General features: G+C 39.6%; 2 protein-coding genes across 2 annotated transcripts in view; both read left to right on the top strand.

The window, feature by feature from the left end:
• Positions 1-21358, top strand: part of LOC120425580 (uncharacterized) — a 31618-nt gene extending 10260 nt beyond the window's left edge. The window contains exons 5-7 of the mRNA XM_052708202.1: positions 12886-13038; positions 20740-20864; positions 20930-21358. Of these exons, the coding sequence (XP_052564162.1) occupies positions 12886-13038; positions 20740-20790 (204 nt within the window). The 3' untranslated portion in view covers positions 20791-20864; positions 20930-21358. The remainder of the gene's footprint in view (positions 1-12885; positions 13039-20739; positions 20865-20929) is intronic.
• LOC128092959 (uncharacterized) lies at positions 11073-12554 on the top strand. The gene is made up of 4 exons (XM_052708201.1): positions 11073-11536; positions 11605-12122; positions 12177-12275; positions 12338-12554. Exons 1-4 carry the CDS (start codon positions 11249-11251, stop codon positions 12441-12443), a joined length of 1011 nt encoding a protein of 336 aa, XP_052564161.1. The 5' UTR covers positions 11073-11248; the 3' UTR covers positions 12444-12554.
• Positions 21359-24137: the final 2779 nt, after the last annotated feature.

The raw sequence follows: 24137 nt of genomic DNA, 5'->3' as shown, positions 1-24137 counted from the left end.
TAAATCATGCAACCATGCTAAAGTAAATTTTCAAAACAACCTATGAGTCGTGAATTTCTTATGTAAATAGAACACAGCAAAAATCCGATCGCATGCAAAAGCATGCACAAGCATGCACATCACCTTCGTCAAAATAAACACTTAATATTACACACTGCATGTACAATTTTTGCAAACACAAAAAAAAGTTGCAACCGATGGAGGAGACAGAAAGGACTGGCGCTTTAGCCCACTCGGCCATCGGACCGATGAAGAATAGAAAGGATAAACACATATATGCGCTTGACATTTCGGTCAAGTAGGTTTCCCATACTGATGGGCTACATATTTCAGAGTGTAAAATCACATAAAATTGCTTACAATAATGCAATTTATTTTACACCCAGGTCTTTTACACGCAGCTGGATTTCTACTTTTTTAGCTGTGAACCTTTTGAAAATTTAATCTAGATTGAACAAAAAATTAAAAAGGAGGGGGGGTCCAACAAAACGTGACGTACTTTATGGATGAAGCCTAAGTCCACTGTTGCGGATTCTGATACATATTTTTCCTTTGGGTGTAGGATCATCTAAACATTCTTACAATTCACTCAAAAATATAATCAGTTATTCCTGAGAGCAATTCTCTACCAAAACCGGAAATGGAGTTTAATTGTATTTTTTTATTTGGCTCAAACTTTGTGGGGGCCTTCCTTATGACCAAAGAAGCTATTTTGTGTCATTGGTTCACCCATACAAGTCTCCATACAATTTCGGCAGCTGTCCATACAAAAATGGTACGTAAATATTCAAACAGCTGTAACTTTTGAGTGAATTTTCTGATCAATTTGGTGTTTTCAGCAAAGTTACAAAGATACCTACTTATTGTTGAGGACTATTGAGAAAAAAATAGGTACATGGAAAAAAAATTCCGAGCTTTTAATTAACTTTTTGACATAGGACTATGTCTCTACTTACTATATTGGGGGGCCAGTTCAGAAATTCGATCCAAAGCGTCACTTTTAAGCGTTGAAAAGGGGACATTTTGAACGCTTATATCTTTTTGCCCTGTGAATCAATCCAGACGGTTGGACCACCGATTGAAAGAGGAAGACTTCAGTTTTCGTTTAACTACATAGATAGTTTGACTAAACATAGTTAAAGCACTTAAAACATGCAATCAAAATGAGTAATTTTTATGTACATTTTCATTTTCATTTTCTTTATTAGGAGGTGGACAAAAGCCCCCTTGAGATGTGTCTAGCATATTCCAAGACACTCTCTCAAAGAGGCACAAAACCACCTCGTCTTTTCGCATCAACAAGTACACAAAACTCAAATGATACAAGACGGGTTACTTTAAAACTAACTCAATAAATTAACAAAAATATCACAGTGTTCTAATATCTACGTGTGTATTGTCAGGGAAGGGACTTGAGGAAATTAAGGAAACGGATTTTGATTTTGTCGCGGGACAGGTCAAAGTCGAAATGGTCAGAGCACAAGTTAAAAATACGACACATACTAGAAACTGGTTCGTTATGTCCGTAATTAGTCAGAGCTCGGCGAACCGTCAAAAAAGAGTGGTTGCGAAGTACACGCCGGCGGGTGTTAATATTGATCAGTTGCAAAACAGCGGGACAATCAATGGACGACTGCAGGAGGTCAGCTACAAACACTGCCTTTGCAACATCACGTCTTACCGAGAGAGGATCAAGGTTTAGCATTTTGCAACGCTCAGCATAGCTCGGAGGATTTAAAGGATCAGGCCAGGTGATGTGACGTTGGGCATATTTGACGAACTTTCGCTGCACCGACTCCACGCGTTGAATGGCGTTCTGGTAGAAGGGAGCCCAAACCGTGGAACAGTACTCGAGCGTAGAACGAACCAGCGAGCAATAAAGAGCTTTGAGACAGCCTAAATCTCGAAAATGCTTAGCTATCCTAAAGACGAATCCTAATGTTTTGGAAGCTTTGGAAACCATATACGTAATATGGTCAGTAAACGTCATTTTGCTATCCAGCATCACGCCTAAATCTTTCACACAGGACGTCCGAGGTATGGTGCCCGGTCGGAAATGGCGGACACAATTCTGGCGTTCGTCTGGGGGCTTGCGCCAGCCATCTGGCAGAATTTCCCCCAGATTTACCCCAGATTTCTGCCATGATTTCTGGCGAATATGACACAAACCGGTCGTGCACGGTTCAACCGATTGAACCTGTTGATTTTTGTGCCAGACAGCTGGCAGAACTTTCGCCCGATTTTCGCCAGATTCATCTGGCGTTACGCAAAACTTGTCTAGGATAAGTGTGCCAAGTGTGTCTGAACTGCACGACAAACGTCCGCCAGTGCCAGACACTCAAATTTACCAGATTATTTTCCGAGTGGGTAGAGGAGAAAAATCAGAGGACCCAGGTGGCTGCCTTGGGGGACGCCTGAAAAAACAGCAAATATGGCAGAAATTACGTCACCCACTTTCACGCTCATTTCTCGTCCGGTGAGGTAGGAGCAAAGCCATTCGAGCAGAGAACCGTTGAAGCCCAGTCGCTCGAGTTTAGCAACAGCAATACGGTGGTTTAGCTTGTCGAATGCTGCCGATAGATCCGTCCCGGTCGGAAATGGCGGACACAATTCTGGCGTTCGTCTGGGGGCTTGCGCCAGCCATCTGGCAGAATTTCCCCCAGATTTGCCCCAGAAATCTGCCATGATTTCTGGCGAATATGACACAAACCGGTCGTGCACGGTTCAACCGATTGAACCGGTTGATTTTTGTGCCAGACAGCAGGCAGAACTTTCGCCCGATTTTCGCCAGATTCATCTGGCGTTACGCAAAACTTGTCTAGGATAAGTGTGCCAAGTGTGTCTGAACTGCACGACAAACGTCCGCCAGCGCCAGACACTCAAATTTACCAGATTATTTTCCGAGTGGGGTGTAGATAGCGTCAATTTGTTTCCGTTTCTGCATGGTTCGTAGGATGAAGGACGAATAGGTGACCAGATTGGAACTGGTAGAACGTTTCGCCATAAAGCCATACTGTTCCTGGGCGATATAATCACAACAGTTGAACTTGATGAAGTCTAGCACAATGACTTCGAAGAGCTTGCTTACAGCGCAAAGTGCAGCGATTCCGCGGTAGTTCCGGACGTCTCGTTTAGGCCCCTTTTTGTGAACAGGGAACACAAACGACTTCTTCCAGAAACATGGGAAAACTCCGGTGGAAAGCGAGGTGTTGAAGAGTTGAGCCAGCGGTTCCGCTAGTGCATCGCAACACTTTTTGAGTACAACCGCGGGGATGCCATCCGGTCCACAGCTGTTGGAACTCTTCAGGCGGGCGCAGGCACGGCGAACGGACTCGGAGCTTATCACCGGATGAGGTCCGATGGGAGGTCGCAGTGGAACGTTACTAGCAGCCCTAGCAACTTGCGAGTCTGCTACAGTTTCGTTATTGAAGACACTGCAGAACTGGCGCCGGAAAAGGTCACAAATACTCTCGGTGGTTGTAGCCTCATCACCGTCGAGTACCATCGAGGTTGGGAGACCAGTTTCTTTCCGCTGCTCGTTGACGTGGTTCCAAAACTTTTTGGGTTCACGTTTCAAGCGGCTCTGGATGCGGTTCAGGTGGCGGAGAAAAAGTTGGTTGTTTAACAAACTGTACTTCCGGTTCTTAGATCTGTAGTGGGTTTTCCAACGATCTGTCGGATGCTTGGCATATTTCTTGAGTGCGGCACGTTTCACGGTCTTAAGCTTCTTCAGGCGGTGAGTAGACCATGGTGGATGTTGAGGAGGTTGCCGCTGTTTCTTCGGGATGAAGACGTTGATAGCTTGCGTCAAAATTTCCGTCCAAGTAACAGCAGCTTCGTTGGCGTCGAGATTGGCCATCAGTCGAGTCCAGTTAACGGTTGCCAAGAATTCGTTCATACCTTCGTAGTTACCATTGCGGTAGTCTATGAAGGTACTACCGTTCGTGTCACTAAAGGTGAACACTGTACACGAGATAGAAACCAGGAAGGGCAAGTGGTGACGAACGTCTTTCACGAGAGGTGAAGGTGCTGGGAGGAGGGAACAATACAAATCAAATCGGACAGATGACCAATCAGAGCGAGCGTATGCATTCGAGGCCACGCCCCTTTTGTGCCGTTCTCCGGCTGTGCCGCTATTTAACCAGAAAATTTCGCAAAAGCAAGTCACTTTGGAACGAGCACTCGAACCGACGACTCGTCGTCGCTAGAACTGTGCACATCGGGCCGGAGCGGAGGACAAAGCAGCAGCAGCCAACAGAAGAAGAGGACCAGCAAACAGAAGGAAGAACCACCAGCAGCAGAAAAAGGAAATTCAAGCGAAGCGGACCGGTGGAAGTCGCTATGAAAAATGGCCAATTCGACAGTGGTGGAAAAAACCTGGAGTGGCCTGTGCCCTCGAAGCAGCTTTATAGAACCATTGTGGCAATACGGGCATTAAAATTCATGGTTTTTGATACTGAACATAATAATGGCCATTTCGACAGTGGTGGCCACAATCTGGAGTGGCCGGTGCCCTCAAAGAAGGTTCCCCGGGGCCTGGGGGGACATTTACAGAACCATACGAGTTGTGGCAATATGGATATCAAAATTCATGGTTTTTGATATTGAGCATAATAATGGCCATTTCGACCGTAGTGGCCACAACCAGTAGTGGCCGCTGCCCTCAAAGAAGGTGTCCCCGGGGCCTGGGAGGACATTTACAGAACCATACGAGTTGTTGCAATATGGGTATCAAAATTCATGATTTTTGATACTGAACATGAAAATTGACATTTCGACAGTAGTGGCCATAACCTGGAGTTGCCGGTGCTCTCATGGAAGGTTCACCTTGGGAGAACATTTATGACAATTTTGCCGACAAATCTTTGAAACAAAATAAAATAATCTTATTCCAGATTTCACTAGCAATCCAAAAACTCATTCAAATTGCTTGGTCCTATGTCTTTCCGTTATGTCGTTATGTTATGTCTCCAAATTTTGGGAGGTTGTTTGGGACCCTAAAAGGACCCGAAAAATATGTTGCTGATTGGATTTCTATCATTTTTAATTTTCCCATAAAACTAGATTCCACCCAAATGGTCCACCTTTACCGGAGATATGCCGGATTCCGTTTGGGTACACACTACCATATGTTGGTAGTTCAGAGGTGCTTCTCATATTAAATATTCATTACCAGCTTTTTGCTGGCATGAAAAACAATCCATTGTAAAAAATATAAGAAAACGCCAACGTCAAGCTCAGTCTCAAATTGGCAATCATGCATGCGATTAAACGATCCTTTGTGCGCCGACGAAATCTGTGGAGTTGCGAGTTCAAAAATCCCAAGGCTTTGTACGAAAGTGCATGTGCAAATGTTACAACATTGGCCTTCGTGTGTGGCACCGAGCGTTTCTGTTCGAATTACTCACGGAGGAATTCTCGGTTGATTTTGCTGTTGATTGACATCACGCTGTATCTGGTGCTTAGTTTCTGGTGCGTGACTGTGCTATGGGGTCAGTTGAATGATGTTATCTTTTGCTTTGTGACCATGGGAGGAGCCGTTCAGGTTTGGCAATTTTGAAAAAAAAAATGGAATTTTTGTATATGCAATGTATTTTTTTCAGGCTATTGCTAAAATTACCTGCTACACTGACAAACAGTTTTACGATCTTCATTTAGGAAATCTTCAAAATTTCGAAAATGAGCGAAAATATGAAGAAGTAGAAGATGCTTTGTGGAATGTGGCCGCAACTTGCAAACTATCCGTACAAATTTCCAAAATGTTATACAACACAATGTTGATCCTTGTCTTGATGTATTCAATCGGTGGCTCCATTATGAGTGACCACTACGTTTTAATTTTTGGATATTTCTTTCCATGGATTAATCCAGACACCTTCGTTGGATACTTGGTCAATTTTACTTATCAATCTACATTCCTGGTCTATGCATATTGTGGGTTACAACATACAGATTTATGTTTCCTATTTCTGGTCATGCATGCTTATGGCCAGCTGGACACAATGATTATTTACTTGAGAAAATTTGATCTTTTACTAAAGGCTGATTTTCCGTCTGAAAGATCAACAATGAACGTCCTGTTTGATGATATCATCGAAAAACATATCAAGCACACACAGTTTGTATATTTGAAGTATGATAACATCAAAATTCTGTAGAAAAATCTTTTAGATATCTCAGTGGCATGAATAAACTATTGAAATTTGGAATATTACTAAACACAAAAAGTTTGGTGGCGCAAAGTGTGTTTTCATGCTTCGTTCTTGCAACGGTAAAAAAACTGGGTAGAAATAGTTATTAGCTAAGCACACAATATAAGTTTGATTTTTACAGGCTGAAGAAATATGGTACACTGGGTTGGTTATTGTTGTGTTAGCTGCGGTGCAGATTTTTGGTGCATGCATTTTGGGAACACTGCTGTTAAGTAAAGTAAGTTTCGTACTAAATTAAAATGATTGTACTAAATCATTATTTGTTTTCATCCTAGAACAAAGGATGACTCAGCTTAGATTAATTACTGCACTGATATTTTTCCAGCACAACCTCAAAAAACGATATGCAACATGATAAGGTTTCAGATTCTCAGTATAAATAACATTGATTACTTTTGATTAGGCTTTGAAACGGCCGTGGCAAAGATTTGGATACTTGATTTGGTATAGTAGCCGAATTTTCAATTATGGGCAGAGCATGAGGCAAAATAAACGTGGCAAGAGTCAATCTTGTGTGAACTATGCAAAATTTGGTAAACTTTCCTCAAAAAATACATTATAAAAAAAAGAGTACTCAGTCTTTAATGTAAGTCTATGGTTAACAATACAAACAAACAAACAATATAGTTTGTCCATATAATTTTCCATTCAAATTTGGCAGCTGGCCATACAAAAAAGATGTATGAAAATTCAAAAATCCGTATCTTTTGAATATTTTTTTTGATCGATTTGGTGTCTTCAGCAAAGTATTAAATAAGGATATGGACTACACTGAAAAAAAATATACACGTAAAAAATTCACGAAAACTTGATTTGCAAAAAAAACTAACTTTTTAGAAATTTCCAGGTTGTGCAAAAAATCATTGATCGAGTTATAAATTTTTTAGTCAATACTGATTTTTTTCAAAAAATCGAAAAAATGGTCGCAAAAATTTTTCAACTTTATTTTTCGATGTAAAATGAAATTTGCAATCAAAAAGTACATCAGTAAAATTTTGATAAAGTGCACCGTTTTCAAGTTAAATCCATTTTTAGGAGACTGTTTTGAAAATAGTCGCAGCTTATCATTTTTTAAAGTTAGTGCATATGTTTGCCCATTTTGAAACAAATATTTTTGAATAGCTGAGAAAATTCTCTATATTTTGCTTTTTTGAACCCTTAGTTGCTGAGATGTTGCCATGCAAGTGTATAAAAACAAGAAAATTGATGTTTTCTAAGACTCACTCAAACAACCCACCGTTTTCTAACGTCGATATCTCAGCAACTCATGGACCGATTTTCAATGTTTAAAAATGAAACATTCGTGAAATTTTCCAATCTTTTCGAAAAAAATACAGTCAAAATTTTTAAACCAAGACTTGCATTTTAAAAGGGCGTAATATTGAATTTTTGAATGAATGATGCAAACTGGCTTCTTTGGGCATACAGAAGGCACCAAAAAAAGTTTCAGTCGGATTAAAAATTAAAATTTAAGAAAAACGACCGATTTCGTAGAGAAATGCTCTTTGCATGCAATTCCGTTGAACTTTTGCAAATTTTAGCTGAACTGAAAATAAACCAAGGAGTATCAAGATCACAGACTGGGTGGAGAGTAAATTGGAGCCTAACATTTCAAAAGGGCACGTAACTTTTGTAAACAATAGTGTATCCCTTTCCCTCAAATGATAGTTTACCTAAGGTGTGAAAGGGACAAACTCTTGTCTACAAAAGTTATGTGTCCTAATGAAATGGCAAGCACGAATTGGACCTAGACGTACCGTTCAAAGTGGTTGAAACAGCCGGACTCTAAGTTGACAGTTTTCGTGAGTTGCGAGTATTCACCACCAGGAGGCCAGTGGTTATTTTGTCGTTTTAAATCGAAACAAGGCAAAAGCTCGCCATTTTCAAAAGTTTGGCTGGATAACATCAAAGGCCGCCATCTTAGGCCCCCCTGGGCCCACAAAAAAAGGTACCGTAATCTGGGGCGAATCGGGACTTCAGTCTGAATAGGGACAGCAGTTTTTAGAGCACTTGAAGCTTTTAAATTTGGAAATGAATGTACACATTTTGTTGGTCTGAGTCTGTTTTAACCGAAACCAACCAGAAAAATCAAAATATTGTGCTCCAACATGGTTAAAACTGCTGCCCCAATTCGCCCCATGTGTCCCGATTGACCCCAGTTTACGGTACGCTCAGTTTATATGGGAGCTGTCAACATGCTCCCGGGCTGGGTTGAAACAAATCGCCTAGACATACGGAAATAACTTGGAAATTACATTTTATGTTATTCATAACAATATTTGTTATTCGTCGTTATGATTTTTTTGTTATTGAATTGTTATTGTAATATCAGACTAATAACAATTTTAGTTATTCTTCGAATCAATCTTTATTATTATTTTTTGTTATTTTAACAACTAATCCGATCATCCCAATAACGGTTTGAGGTATTCTTCCATAACAAAAAATGTTATTCCAAAGTTGTTTTGGCTTTCAATCGATATCAGACCAATATCAAATTTCGTTATGATAATATAAACTGTTATTAAACTCTTATGCAAAAATGGATTTTGCAAGAATATTCCATAACACTTTTTGTTATTTTAACAGTATTTGTTATTAAAATGGAATTAGTTATTGCCGTCTGTTCGGGTAGAGTGGGAGTCAGGAGGGCCAACTTTTCCTCCAAGGTCGATCATACTTTACACCGATGGATCCAAAATGTGAAAACAAACGGGTGCTGGAATAACTGATCCTGGACTGAATATTTCAATACCTATGGGACAATGGACAACAGTATTTTTAGCGGAAATATACGCTATCATGGAATGTACAATGAATGCATTAAAATCGCCAACATGCCAGTCCAGGCTTGTTTGGGAATGTAGAACACTTTTGAAACAATTAGCATCTAGAAACCGGGTACATCTGTACTGGGTCCCGGGTCATCGAGGAATAGATGGGAATGAAACAGAAGTTCTTCAGTATATGATTCTGTATAAAAACAAAAAAATTAACAGAAAAATAGGGTAAAAATAGGACGTAAAACGAATATGGCTGTATCTCTGGAAATAAATTTTGGAAAAGCTTCAAATTATGGGCACAAGTAGTTTATGGCGCATGCAGGGATGGAAGAATCGTTAAAAAATCAATTTTGCTTGCGAACCTTCTTCACTCGCGAAAGAGAGAGGAGGTAAATCACTCGAAAGAAAATCGCTCCCAAAATTCTCCAAGAAAATCAATCTGCTGATGATTTTTTGTGAATTTCCTTGTCAGCACCACTCAAAAATATTTATTTCACTTTGTTTACACACATTGCCCATCTACAAAATGTGACAGGTCATATTTCGACGTGTGACATTACATTTGCAAGTGTAGTAGAGAAAAAGATGTTTCGCCGAATAATCAAGATGATGATTTTTTTAACAAGCTTTCGTGCGCGAGAACCGAGAGCCATGCTCCCTTCGGATTTTTTCTCTTGATGAGCATCCAAAGATTTTCTTCTGATGTTGATTATTTCATTGCTGGGCGCATGTTTTCGAAAGGCTTTTTGTTTGAAACTGAATTCATTGAATTTAAAAGTGTTATCTGTAAAAAAGTCCAAAAGGAGATCGCAGTAAGCTATGGTCGCGTCCGGTTTGTTTGATTTTTCGCTCCGCGTTTTTTCGTCTTCTGAGGATTTCCGTCAAATTCTTTTCGGCTAGTTCTAGACGAACTTGTGAGTGGCAGTGGACAAGGTGGAGATGGTGGAGGTATCCGAGATTCGCGTTGCGTTGCTGCATGTCCGGGAAGACGTCGCTGACCTGGGATAGAGCCTCAATCGCGCAAATGACGAGGAAATTTTGGCTGATTTGATGCGGCTGGATTGGCGGCTCCTAAGAACTTAGGAGCTGCAGGTTGGGACACAACCTGGCTGTGTCTTTCGAAGATTTTAAGATTTGCTGATTCTTGGTGAGAGCTTTCCATCATTATTTGCTAAATGATTATATTCCCTTATATTATTATACCATAAATTCAATAGCCCTCCTACCCCTTCCTCACTTTCCCATTCCTTAATCCCATTTTGCCCAATTCCACTTCCCCCTAAAAATATAATTATCTGCCAAATTTACACTAAAACACAACACCTAACTGATCCGGAGCGTTTGGTACGGTATGTCCACGCATCCTTCCTCCCCTGTAGATTCTGTGGAATGTGATCCGTTCACAGAATCCTCTCTGCGGTAAACACAACGCAGTAGGGCTGGCCGCTTTAATTTTTGTACTACATTTTCGGGTGATCTCGGATGTATTGCAATTATTAAAATTGACAAGAAAAGTGCTTGGGGCGTAATCTAATCACAAGACTTTCCAGCATGCTTTCATCGGACTGGAATGGATTATCTGAAAATAGTCCAAAAATACCTCTAAAAACGGCTTTGACCACATTTACTGGTCGAAACTTGTGAATCGAAAAATAAAATGTTCGTCCCCACGGCTACAAATCTGAAATATAAAAATTGTGGGTTTTACGAGCGGTTTTCCAATGATGGAAGACACCAATTATTAAGAGCGGGTACAGGCATCTCACATTTCCTCAGTATTTCAGAAAAAGAGCTCTCAAAAATCAGGCTTTGAGGCTTTGGGTTTCTGGGCTTCAAATCTTCAAATTAGTAACAGGATCAACCTTGTCGAACAGACCAACGCTGAAGTTATTTAATTTGAATGCAAAAAAAGCAGGGGGTGATATTTTTTTGTTATTCCATTAGTCAAATCATTAATCGCTGCTAAGAGATCAATCGATATCAATTGTTAATTTGTATGATACCAAAAAGGTTCGAAAGTTAGTTTATTCTCATTCCGTTTCAACGTCTGGGAATCTGGGAAACAGCAGATGCCTCAAAACCTTCTAGAGTTTCGCATGATTACTTCAAGGCTGATTGTAGATTAAATATTAACACTACCCCTCTCTGCGATTTAATGAATCAATCATTCGATCGCCGTTGTAATTTACCACATAGCCAGTAAAGTTTACTGCATCACCCTATCAAGGATAAGTTACAACCTCGTTGTTAGCCATGGAGTTTGCCAAGCGGTACTTTGTGCGCCACCGTAATTTGTGGAGCAGTGAGTTCAAAAATCCAAAGGCTTTGTACGAAAGTGCCTCCGAATCTGCGATGCGTTTGGCTGACGTTTGTGGGGCCGAAATTTTCCGTCAAAATTACACCCGGAACAATCGGCGGTTGGCTCTGCTGTACGCTGACTTTACGCTGTACCTGGTGCTTAGTTTCTGGTGCATTACAGTTCTGTGGGGTCAGCTACTTGACGTTATGTTTTGCGTCGTAATGATTGGAGGGGCTGTGCAGGTTTGATAATTATGTCCTGTATTGTTTGTTTGCATCCTAGGATGTAATTGTATTTACTTTGGTTACAGGCTTTTGCAAAGATTCACAGCTACACCAATCCCACGATTCATGAACTTCAAATGTGCAATTTGGAAAACTTTCAAAACGTTCGAAAATATGACGAGTTCGAGGAAGCGATGTGGAATGCAGCGACTTTTTGCAAATTTGCCGTGATTTTTTACGCAATCTTCGCAAAAATCATGATCGGATTGATTGTAGCGTATTCAATCGTGAGCTCTCTCGTGGGCGAACACTACGTATTGCCGTTTGGATACTTCTTTCCATGGATTGACCGGGACACCTTGGCTGGATATTGGATTAATTTCGCTTACCAAAGTACATTACTGGTGTACGGCTATTGTGGATTGCAAGCTTCAGATCTTGTATTCATATTTTTTATCATTCATGCAATTGCACGACTGGAGATAATCATAGTTTATCTAAAAAAACTCGATCTCTTGACACAATCACCAGAGTTGGAACGGAATGGATCTGCCATAAATGAGTTATTGGATGATATTATCGAAAAACACATTCAACATACTGGGTTTGTTTTCCAATCAAGTTAATCAAGATCATCCAAAGATTGGAAAAATTTCAGGAATCTCAGTGATTTGGACGATGTTTTGCAAAACGGCATTTACGTCAACTTTGGCAGCTTGATCGCTCAAACTGTCTTTTCATGTTATATTCTTGTAACGGTAATTATTGTTTGAGCAGCCAAAATGAAACACCAGAATCTCCTTCTAATGAACAATTTCTGGCTGATGAAATCTGGTACACGGGGTCGGCGGTAGCGTTTGGCAGCGCATTGCAGTTGTTTTCCGCTTGTTTGATGGGAACGCTGCTGTCCAGTAAAGTAAGTTAGCTCATGGAGCCATAAGTTACCCACAAAAGCTTTTTTGTTAGGAGTACATTTTCAAGCATTTGATAAAAATGCACTTGAAATTTGTAGTCTCAACTATATAAACTATAATGATGAAAAAAAAAAACAAATGAAAAATGTTTGATTCTGTTTGGCTTTGGTGGTCAGAAAAAGTCGGGAAAAATTGGAAAATTTTATATGGGACAGCTATGCATTTATGGACATGGCAAATTTTAAGAATTTTTTATATGGGAGTTGTTGTTACAGTTGAATTCAACGAAGTCGGGTCTTGCTGGAGAGAGGAACCCGAAATTGAAATCGTTAAATCTTCAGATGCCGGAGTCAGAGTGGCTAAACAAAATACCTAAGTTACAGCCCTGATATTTAAACAAAACTTTCAAGGTGGGGAGACTTTTCTTTTCTATCCCGTTTACTTTTCATACAGAATGACCAACTGATTCGCGAGATCTACGACATATCCTGGAACAACCTGCCGATCGAAGCCCAGAAGAGCCTCCAGCTGCTGCTCCACTCGGCCCAGCAACCGATGGTGCTGTCTGATGGATTCAATGCTGTCGATTTGTTCTACTTTGTGACGGTACGTACCTTCAACATCTTAAACAACCAGATGTGACAGTAAAGGAGTGTTCTTTTATTACGTTACGCAAAAAAAACTTGACACCCCCTCACTTCGCTCCTCGTTTCAGCAAAACCACGCTGTATCATTTTTAGAAACAAGTATTAGAGTAACTTAATACGAGTCCGGTTTAAATATAGCGTGAACCGTAAATCAAAAAATATGTTTTCCAAAAATGAAACCTAGCAAAATATAATCGTTTTCAACAATGTAGGACTCAGCCAATTTTAATCTTACCAATCTTTTACTTATTTTAATATTGTATGCTTATTTTTATATTTTTTAAGCAAGTATTTGATTTTTTTTTCTCAAGTAAACTTATATAAAGTTCAGAGACTCAGAAAAATAACAGAAAAAATATTTTGAATTTTCTCCCCTTACCATTGTTAAAAATAAGTTCAATTTGCGATTGATATTTTTGAAATTTGTTTCAAAAATATTAATGACTTATATTTGTTAAAGTGAAGAATCTAAAAAAAAGTTACTGAAACCATCCATGTAGTTGGTGCCTTTCTCACTTCTCAAAAATCTTCAAACTCTTAAAATTTTTGGGAAAGTCTATTTATCCAAAGATGCATTAGATGACTAATCTGTTAAGTCGAGGCAGGGTTGCCAGATCCTCAATGTTTTGGACTAATTGGAAAGGTCTTTCAAGTATCTAATTAGCGATGTATAACATGCTGGAATTTAAGTCACTTTTCTGACATCCGGAAATTAATGAAAACACATTTTTATACATAACTTTTGAACTTCTTATCGATACACATCGTACACACAGAAATTGTTCAGTTTTCAGCTAACCTCAGCGAGGAAGGCAAAAAAACAGGTTTCTTTTAAAAACTACGTAAAATTTTTACTGTAGCTGAATTTTGAGATTAAAATATTCTCACAGGAAAATTTTCAAATTTCGTTTTATAAATTCTGGGATAGCATTTTTTTTTTTTTTTTTGAATTAAATATACTTTATTGAATCTTTCTTATAATAATTACATTTGGTTTACATAATAAGTGGTCAGCTGTGGCTCTTCAGCTTTAGTTTGCTTTTCGTGATTTAAACACTGTTCATTTTCTTAACTTTAAAAGTATATGATTTATCATTTTTGTAACACTAGGTACAATGAGGAAAAAAAAAATTAAGAAAACATAACCTAACCTAAAACTAACTAAATCTTACCATAAACTAAACCAATCCTTGAATCAAGGGGTATTCAGATATAGCACATTTTTCCCTGAATTTCAAACATTTTTCTTGAATCTTCTGATCCAACATTTTTACTTCTGCTAATTCATGAACCTCACTTGATCTTGTCCAGCCAGGAACATTCAAAACCATTTTGAGTACCTTGTTTTGGACACGCTGGAGCTTCAATTTATGAGTTCTAGCGCAACACTCCCAAACAGGTACTGCATACTCAATAACGGGGTAAATTATTTGTTTGTAAACTGCTAGCTTATTTTTCAAAGATAGCTTTGATTTTCTGTTAATTAAAGGATACAAACACCTGATGAGAATGCTGCACTTGTTCAATATTTTATCTACATGCTGCCGAAACAAAAGTTTCGAGTCAAGTGTGAGACCTAAATAGACAACTTCCTTTGACCAGGGTATCGAAACATCATTCATTTTAATCAAAACATCATCCTTTGGGACAAATCTGGCCGATTTGGAAAGTGGAAAAATGATGGTTTGAGTTTTGGCTGCATTTATGCGAATTTTCCAGTCGCCAAAGTATTCGGAAAGAACGTCAAGACCCTTCTGAAGACGGCCAACTAAATATCTGGTTATTTTACCCTTATAAATAACGGCAGTGTCATCAGCAAAAAGTGACAACACACCATTACCAGGAAGAGTAGGCAAATCAGATGTAAAAATATTGTACAGAAGTGGGCCAAGAATACTTCCTTGGGGAACCCCAGCATCAATGTTGAATAATCCAGAAGCAATCCCATTCAGAAAAACCTTGAACGATCTCTCTGAAAGATAGTGCTGGATAATTTTGATAAGATACATTGGAAAACCGTATAAATACAGTTTATGTATCAAACCATCATGCCAAACATTGTCAAAAGCCTTCTCAACATCCAACAAAGCCATAGCAGTTGATTTAGACTCAAGCTTGTTCTGCTTGATGATTTTAGTAACTCTCGTAAGCTGATGAGCAGTATTATGACCCTTTCGGAAGCCAAACTGCTCGTTCAAAATTATATTATTATCGTTGGTAAAATCCAAAAGCCTTGAATAGATGACCTTCTCAAAGAGTTTGGACAGACTACTCAAAAGACTAATGGGACGATAACTTGTTGGCGATGTTGGATCTTTTTGAGGCTTCAAAATTGGTATGACTTTGCCCAGTTTCCAATTGGTGGGGAAGTAACCAAGTTGCAAACATTTATTGAAAATATTGGCTAGATGTTGAAAGAACTGATCACTCTGTTTTTTCAACACTAGATTAAAAATGTTATCAAAGCCTGGAGCTGTCATATTTTTCATTTGTTTAACTGCAACTTTGACTTCCTCACCAGAAACATGGAAATCTGCAGGAAATTCAAAGGTAGAGTCATTGATTGTTGAAATACTATTGGCAACTGATGTTTCTTTACGGCTGGTCATGGAAGCGCCAAGATTATGTGAACTAACAAAATGAAGCCCAAGTGCATTTGCCTTTTCCTCGGATGTAATCAAACGAGAATCCTCAACAATAAGAGGAGGAATCGGCTTTGGTTTGTTTTTAAGAACTTTTGAAAGTTTCCAAAATGGTTTTGAATAATTCCCCAGCTGGCTTACATGTTTTGAGAATTCTTGATTTCTGATATTGTCAAGTCGGTCTTGTATGATTTTGTTCAAATTGTTAACTGAAATCTTTTTGTCATAGTCCCCAGTCCGTTGATATTGTCTCCTATAAACATTCCTAAGTCTAATCAAGTGTTTAGTATCTACGTCAATATCAGTTACCTTAAAATTAACAGGAACCTCCCGAACGTTGGCATCCTCCGCTTGGTTGATAGCCTGCTGGATCACCTCCAGCGAACGATCAATATCAGCAGAAGTTTCCGGGTGTTGATCATAGTCAATGTTGCTGTCGACCACTTGCTGAAACTGCTGCCAGTCAACGTTGTGGTAATCTTTCCGGGTTGGTTGCCGCTGCGGAATAACGGAAGCTCCAACCTCCACAACCACCGGATAGTGATCAGAACTCAACTCTTCAAACACCTCAGGATGAGCCACGTTCTCAGCCATATTGGTAATGAAGAAGTCGATGATTGAGTGATTCCCAGACCGAGCCACCCTCGTTGGACGATCCGGACTCACAACGTTGTAGTATCCGTTTTGCAGATCGTTGTGCAGAATCACTCCGTTCCGATTCCTCCTGCTGTTGCCCCAAACTTCATGCTTCGCGTTGAGGTCACCAGCGATGATGTACTTTGCGCTCCGCCGTGTCAGCTTCTGGATATCGCTCTTCAGTTTTGCTGCTGAACCATCTCTGGAATTCACCTGACGTGGGCAGTATGCAGCAATGAAGAGTACTGGGCCAACAGAAGTGGGAATTTCCACCCCAACGGCCTCGATGATGTCCAGCTTGAAGTGTGGCAGCCGGCGTGGCTTGAGATCACGATGAACAGCGACAAGCACACCTCCTCCTCCAGAGGTGGTCCTATCGAGCTGCGTCGCGATCTTGTAGTTTTGCAGATAAACTTTTTCACCGGGCTTCAGATGAGTTTCCGTGATGGCAGCTACGTCGATCTCCTTCTCGCGAAGAAAATCCACCAGCTCTAAATTCTTCCTCCTAATGGAGCAAGCGTTCCAATTCAGCAGCTTGAGGGACCTACGATCCATACTGGATGACGAACGAGGTCAGCACTTCAATCTGCTGGGTCTTGGTTTTGCATCCACGCAGTGCAGCGGACATCTGTTTGAAAATATTGAGGAGTTCGGTTGAGGTGTAAAGATCATTACCATTTTCCTCAGCTGCTGGTTCTTGGGTTGGTCTTGGCTCCTGGCTGAAGCCCGGTGGTGGCGGTCTCGGCTCCTGGCTGGAACCCGGCCGTGGATGATTCATCTCAGCTCTCTTCCTCGGATCCAACGGCAACGGTGCCAAGTTCGGGACCTGGCGTCGCGGTTGAAGAGGTGGAAAATTTTGCTCCACCAGGGCTGGAGGAGTTCTACGACGCTGAGGCTGATTCTTCGTCGATGCTTGCTGCCGAATTTTCACGAACTCAGCTCTCTTGGGGCACTTTCGGTCGGTTGACGAATGCTCACCGTTGCAGTTGAGGCACTTCACCAGCGAATCTTGGATGCACTGGGATGTGATGTGCGCATCGGTACCACATTTGGCGCAACGACGCTTCAGGTGGCAGTTCTTACCTCCGTGCCCGAAGCCCAGGCAGTTGAAGCATTGTGTGACGTCACGATGCACTGGTCGGTATCGCTCCCACGACACGATAATGTTGAAAACCGCTCGGATTGCCTTCAGCTCAGGAAGCGTCGTCGATCCCTTAGCCAAATGCAGCAGGTAGAGCTGGTCACGGTACTTGATGTCTTTGTTGCGTCGGCTCATTTTGTGCACGGCCAACACATCCAGTTTCAAAACTTTTAGCTCGGCAGCTAATTCCTCCACTGGCATGTCGTACAGACCTCTGACGACGATTTTGTACGGCTTATCCATGACGACATCATGGGTAAAGTACTCCGCCTCGTTTTCGGTCAAGTAATCCTTGACCAGTTGATAGTGCTGCCTGGATTGCACCAGCACCTTAAATCCGTCCTGACACAGACGAATGTTGCCTTGGAATTTCCCAGACTTGATGAGTTCAACCAGCCCCGCTCGAAAGTCGATCGTTGCTGCTGATTGCCTCACATAAAAAGGAGGCAGTTTCTCCTTTCGCTGTTTCACTTCATTCTCCTTTGCTTCCGCTACCTGGTCCTCGTCAGGCAGTCCAGCGAACTTGTTGTTCTTCAAAAGCTGCTCCTCGTGCGATGAAGAGTTCTCCTCCTCCTCATCCATCGGTACAGTACCGTCGCTCTTTTTCGTCTTTTTGCTGTTCGATGTCACTTCCAAAAGCACCTTCCTTTTGGAAATTCCCGGTTTTTGGCCATCAGTTGAGGCCTCAACCTTCCTTTTGGAAATTCCCACTTTTTTGCCTGCTTGAGCCGCAGGTAGGGCAATATTGCCGGCGTTTTGCGCCGGGACGCGACGAGTCATGTTGATTCAGACAACCTTCACCAACGAATGCTCGGATAACAATCTCTGGGATAGCATCATTTGGATCGTTCCAAGAGTTTCAAATTCCTAATTAAAATCATTCATCCTCTAAATATACAAAAAAAACTTCAAATAATTTTTTTATCGGCCTAATCCCTTTTGTATAAAAATATTCTTTTTTTGCAATTCCGTCGTAGAACGACAAAAAAGCCTACTTTTCTGCACAAAAAATAACAGAATCGAATATTAACACTTTTCAAAACAAATACTGAATAGTTATACTTTTCAACATTTTTTTATTTAATCGATTCATCCATGCATTGAGGACATTAGGGTGGAATCGAAAATTGGTTTCTTCAGCAACACATTTTTGGGTCGCTTTTAGGGTCCCAAACAACCTCCCAAAATTTGGGAGCGATTGGTTAAGCTCACGATTGGCGCAAAGCGAATGAAATTTGTATGGAAATTACTATGGGAAAACTTGCATTGTCACATTTTTGAAATTTGAAAATTCGTGTTTTCTTATTTTATGAAACTTACACCGTAGAAGTATAGCCTTTAATATCCTTAACAACTCTTTCAAAGACAGTATGGTGCTAACTTGCTTCTAACAAAAGTTACAGAGCGTTCAAGAGAGTCATTTCGGAATACTCGGCAAAAATCATACTTTTTGACAACACTGCCAGATCAAGTGGAAATTTTCGTAAAATATAATATATTTGAGGAATTGTAGTGCAATTTAACTAAATAATGTCTTCTGAACATTTCTTCATAACGATTTTACGTAAGGCTCATCAAAATATAAGAACAATCGTGTTTATGTTGTGTACCATGGTTCCTTCGGCAATGGTGGCAGAAAATGTGAGTTTCACTGATTATTTCAATACACTACTTTTGAAAACTCTGTATCTTTTTTGTGATGCACTTTAGCACCATACTGTCTTCGGGAGAGTTGTTCAGGACATTCAGGGCTATACTTCGACGGTGTTAGTTTCATAAAATAATAAAACACGAATTTTGCAATTTCAAAAATGTGAAAATGCATGTTTCCCCATAGTAATTTCCATACAAATTTCATTCGCTTTGCGCCAATCGTGGGCTTAACCAATCGCTCCCAAATTTTGGGAGGTTGATCGGGACCCTAAAAGGAACCCAAAAAATGTGTTGCTGATTGCATTTTCAACATTTTAATTTTTTCCATATAACTAGATTCCACCCTAATGGACATTTGTCCTATAATTCTGTCCAAAGGGTGTTTTTCGGAATTGCAAGAAACGTTGTATGGAACTCGTTGCAAAACTTTCTACTTTTCAGTACTGAAATGGGTGATGAAAAGTTGAACTTTTAAACACTTGTGTCGAAAAGCAACATAGACATAAACTTTCATTCGAAAAGCGTTTTTCGGTAAACTTCGTTGGTTAAGGGGTTACATCCATTTGAAAAATCTCAAAAATTCATGCATCCAATTATTTATTAAACCCTTTCAAAAGATGGTTTCCAATCACTCCTGATAGATTCATAAAGATATTTCATGATTTAATTGAGTCGAAGACGATTTATGTTTAAAGTTTTGCCATGCGCAAAGCTAACCGTCAAACTTTGTGAGCATGACGAAGGCTGATTTGGAAATTTAGGTTTTTTTTAAATATATGAAAAACAGAAAACAATTTTTATCTTTTTTTAATAAACTTTTTGAAAATCGGCCTTCGTCATGCACACCGAACCATCACCAAAATTTGGAGCCAATTTGGCCAACGCAGTGTTGAGATATCGTGGCATCCGTTTTTTGAAACTGCTAACTTAAAATAGCTATACCTCGGCAATGGTATATCCAAATGTCTTCATATTAATATTGTAATTGTAATTTGTAATTTGTAATTTATTGGAAACGATAGCCTGTTAGTATAACACTTTGTATCAGGTTATGGAAAGACGTTGTGATTATTACTTCAGATCCAAAATAAACGAAACAAATTAACACCTAGATCTAGTTTTGTAAATTACTTCCCAAAGCTGTATATTGTTAATAGATGAAAATGTTTATTTGAATGCCCTGAAAAAATAAATAAAAAAAAAATAATGTGTTCTCATACCTTGACAATGTACGACTAGTGCTGAAACAATCACCTTTTTGCAACTTGTTGCTTAAACTATTTTTTTGCTACTCCGTTTCAAAAAACATGCAGAACAATGATTTTGTCAGCATTCGTCATATTTACCCAACTTGGTAAACCTTGATAGACAAAAGTACGACTCGTGAAAAAAACATTTTTGCAACTTGTTGCAAAAAATATTACTTTTTCAGAAAAATTAACACTCAGCAGCGTTCCTTAAACTGTTTTCTCTAAAAAGAAATGAAAAAAAATGGTGCTAAAAAGCCATTTTTGCTTTGTGAATAATCTGCGTATTTATGCAAGTGCTTCAAAAATGCAAAACAAAAATATTCATGTCTTCTTTTCAGATCTACAAGCAAATTTACTCGTTTGTGGCGATGCTGCTGAACTTCAACTAAATGACGAATGGGACGTCCCGCCAGGATGGAGGCTGAAATTATTTCACACGTCACCAGATATTGTAATAAATATGGTAATCATCACCGGAAACCCCGGCTGCGTGGGTCGGGGAATGAGAGTAATGAATGTCATTTCCAGGATAGTCAAGAAGCATAATAAGGCGTTGATATCTTGCAAGACGGATGATTATGACTGGATGAGGAAGTTTGCGGAGAAGGACATAGAAGGATGAGATGTGTTAAGAATTCTTTGGATGTCATTTCTGGAAGTGCGCGTTGGAGCATGATTTTGCAAAATACCTAGGGGAAATTAAAATTGTGATGGAATGTGCGGTGTTGGTCGTTTTTTGAAGTAGAATTTCTTTTCGATTACTGCACCCACAGTTGTTAAAAAGCACCCAGTAGTTGAGTTGAGTTGAGAAGATGGTACAAGTTTCCATCCAATCCCTTAGATCACACAGAATGTAATTTCAATGTAAATTTTCACTACAACCACCCCCGGGAAATGTTGAGGGGGTGGGGGCGGAGAATTATTCATCAAATAAAACTATTCACGCAGTTTTCTTCTGAATCATAATCTGCTTCCGATCCAATCTCATTTGCCCTTTGCCGAGGAATTTCCAGCAAAATGGAGACATTGTGAACGATGCGCGTCCTCTTGGTTGTCTTTCCCCTTTTTTGTTTTGAAGTGCAATAAAATAATCATATTAATAACAATAAATTTTTCTGAGATTCGCAGATAATTCGGATATTCACAGTGAAAAAATCATTCAAACATTTTAGCTATTGATTGTTTCAGTAACTAACAATCTCACAAATTTCCACAATTTTGAACTGTGCATTTTTCTCCATTTTCCAGACCGAAAAGGGGTGGGTTTTGCCTGAAGGAGTAATCGGCCAGTCTATGGGTTGTTCTTATCTGCGTTGAGCTCATCAAAAAAGCATTTCCGACCAAGGACCATTTATGCTGTCGACGACATTCGGGTGACGAATGGGTTTATTGTCTGGAAGTCGGAACAGTCGAACCAAGCCAAGGCAGTAGCTTTGACTACGCGTAGTATTGTGGGAGATGGAATGATTCACACTTCTCTGTTGCAAATGTCTTGTGTTTAAGTTAGAATATGATGTTAAAAGTATTCACTGAAATAAAAAAATAGTATCAAATTCCTTTCTTCTAGGAATGTTGCCTCTATCCCTTATTTAGTAATCGGGTTTTTTGGATTTCTTAATAAGGAAAAGAGCCGAAATTCCTAGAATTTAGGAATTTGGTACTTATATTTTTTTTCAGTGTTGCCAAAAAATTAGCTAACGAGCAGTAACAGTATTTTTTTTAACTAATCTAGTTTATTTTTTTAAATCTCAATAGCAATTTTAGAAGTGGTCTATTTATTTAAGTATTGTTTTTTTTCTAGCAATTTATTTGACTCTCATTCATGTGTATTGAAATTATATTAGGGACCATTCATTCACGTGGACACCTTAGGGGGGGGGGGGGTCATTGATTGTTCACGATTCATGCAAAAAGATATGTTTTGTATGGAAATTGTCCAAGAGTGGAGGGGATGTCCTTGGCCGAAATCATTAGACCCGAATTTTTTTTTGTTTGGCCATTAGGGTGACCTACGCCGTGTTAGAGTGGTCCGAAAAATGGCTATTTTCGTCGATTTTCGCAAAAATGACTTTTTTCAAAAAATCATATCTCCGCGCCATTTCATCCGATTTTAGCTGTCTTAGACGCAAAAGAAAGGTAATTTTTGAATTGATTTGAAAAAGTCGTATGAAAACTTAAAATGCTGTTTTGAAGGTCTCGGAACCGAAGAGCCTATGTCTGAAAATATTTTTATCAGATTCCTCGGAAAATTTTACTTAATATATCAAAAAATGGTGAAGTCATGTTTTCAATACTCTGAGATACGATTTTTTGAAAATAAAAACTGGGTTTTTCGACGCGCCACGCGCAAAAATGGGAAAATTACAAAAACAGTTTGGACCGCGGTAGGATAAAATTCTCTTCACAACTTCTTCAGGAGTTTGGAAGAGTACTTGAAGAGAGTTTTATCCTATCGCGGTCCAAACTGCTATGCTGTAGCTATCTTGAGGAGCTCTTGTAGAACTCCTGGAAAAAATGTTACTTGGGCTGTCATTTGACTAGCTGCCTAATTTTGACTAAAAATTACACCTCAAAAAATTGAACTTTTTATACGTTTTTTTTCAATTGCTCGATAGTCCCTAGCTGTTTAACATTTTCACTTTCATCATTTTAGCATGTCAATATGATTCCTTTGAACAAGTAACACTGTTGTATGACTTGTTTCATCCATATCTTGGCAGTGTCTTGCGAACCTTCGTGGTGAACGGACACTAGAGCTGCGGTATTTTTTACTACCTAAGCTCAGAGTTATTTCAAAACAAAATTCACAGTCTTTTTAAATATTACCTGAGTTATTTCCCAAAATTCTAAACAGTCTTTTCAAGACTAACCCCACCTGAAATTTTGTTGTATTTTACAAACGAAGCCATCTTTTTAAGAGAACTTTGCTTGCAAAATGCGTCAAAACAAAGGTAAACGGTCTGAAGATTTGGTCGTTACGTCGGTGAAGCGTTTGAACGCTAAACCGGCTAACGGAAACAGAAAAAGAAAACAGCCTCTTCTGAGGTCTGATTCTGATTCTGAATGTGAGGTCAATCCTCCAATTCCATTGAAAAACAGTTTCGGTGTTTTATCCGAAACTGATGACAAGGAACCTTCTCCTCGTACTGAGCCTTCTGCCGTCGAGAAACGAGTAAAGGCTCCGCCAATTGTAGTGACTTCCGTCTCCGATTTGGCCAGCTTTCGAACGCAACTGAAGAATTGCAAGGAAACTTGTAATTTGAAGGTTTCGTTCCAGCTTGGTCGAAGAGGAGAATGTCGCTTGTTGACGGAATCTTTACAAGATCACCAAACTTTTGTTGGTTATTTGAAAAACCACAAACACAATTTCTACACGTATGAGACCAAGAATGCTCGGCCATTCAAGGCGGTCTTGAAAGGTCTCTCCAACGACTTGTCGGTGGATGAGATCAAAAACGAACTTAAGGTGTTGCTTGGCTTTGCCCCATCCCAAGTAATACCAATGAAGAAAAAATCAAACGGGAATATTTCTCGCTTTGGTTTGACTTCACAATTTTATCTGATTCATTTCAACAGAAATGAAATCAACAATTTGAAATTTTTGGACAAAGTTCAGTTTTTGTTCCATGTACGGGTAAAGTGGGAGCATTTTAAGAAACATGGCGGTAATGGCCAGAATCTGACCCAGTGCCGGCGTTGCCAGGCATTCGGTCATTGCGCCATGGTTCCAAAATGC

The sequence above is a fragment of the Culex pipiens genome, chromosome 2, assembly GCF_016801865.2.
Source record: "Culex pipiens pallens isolate TS chromosome 2, TS_CPP_V2, whole genome shotgun sequence".
Taxonomy (NCBI): Eukaryota; Metazoa; Arthropoda; class Insecta; order Diptera; family Culicidae; genus Culex; species Culex pipiens.
Note: the sequence above shows the minus strand (reverse complement) of the source record. Positions and strands in the feature narration are given on the sequence as shown.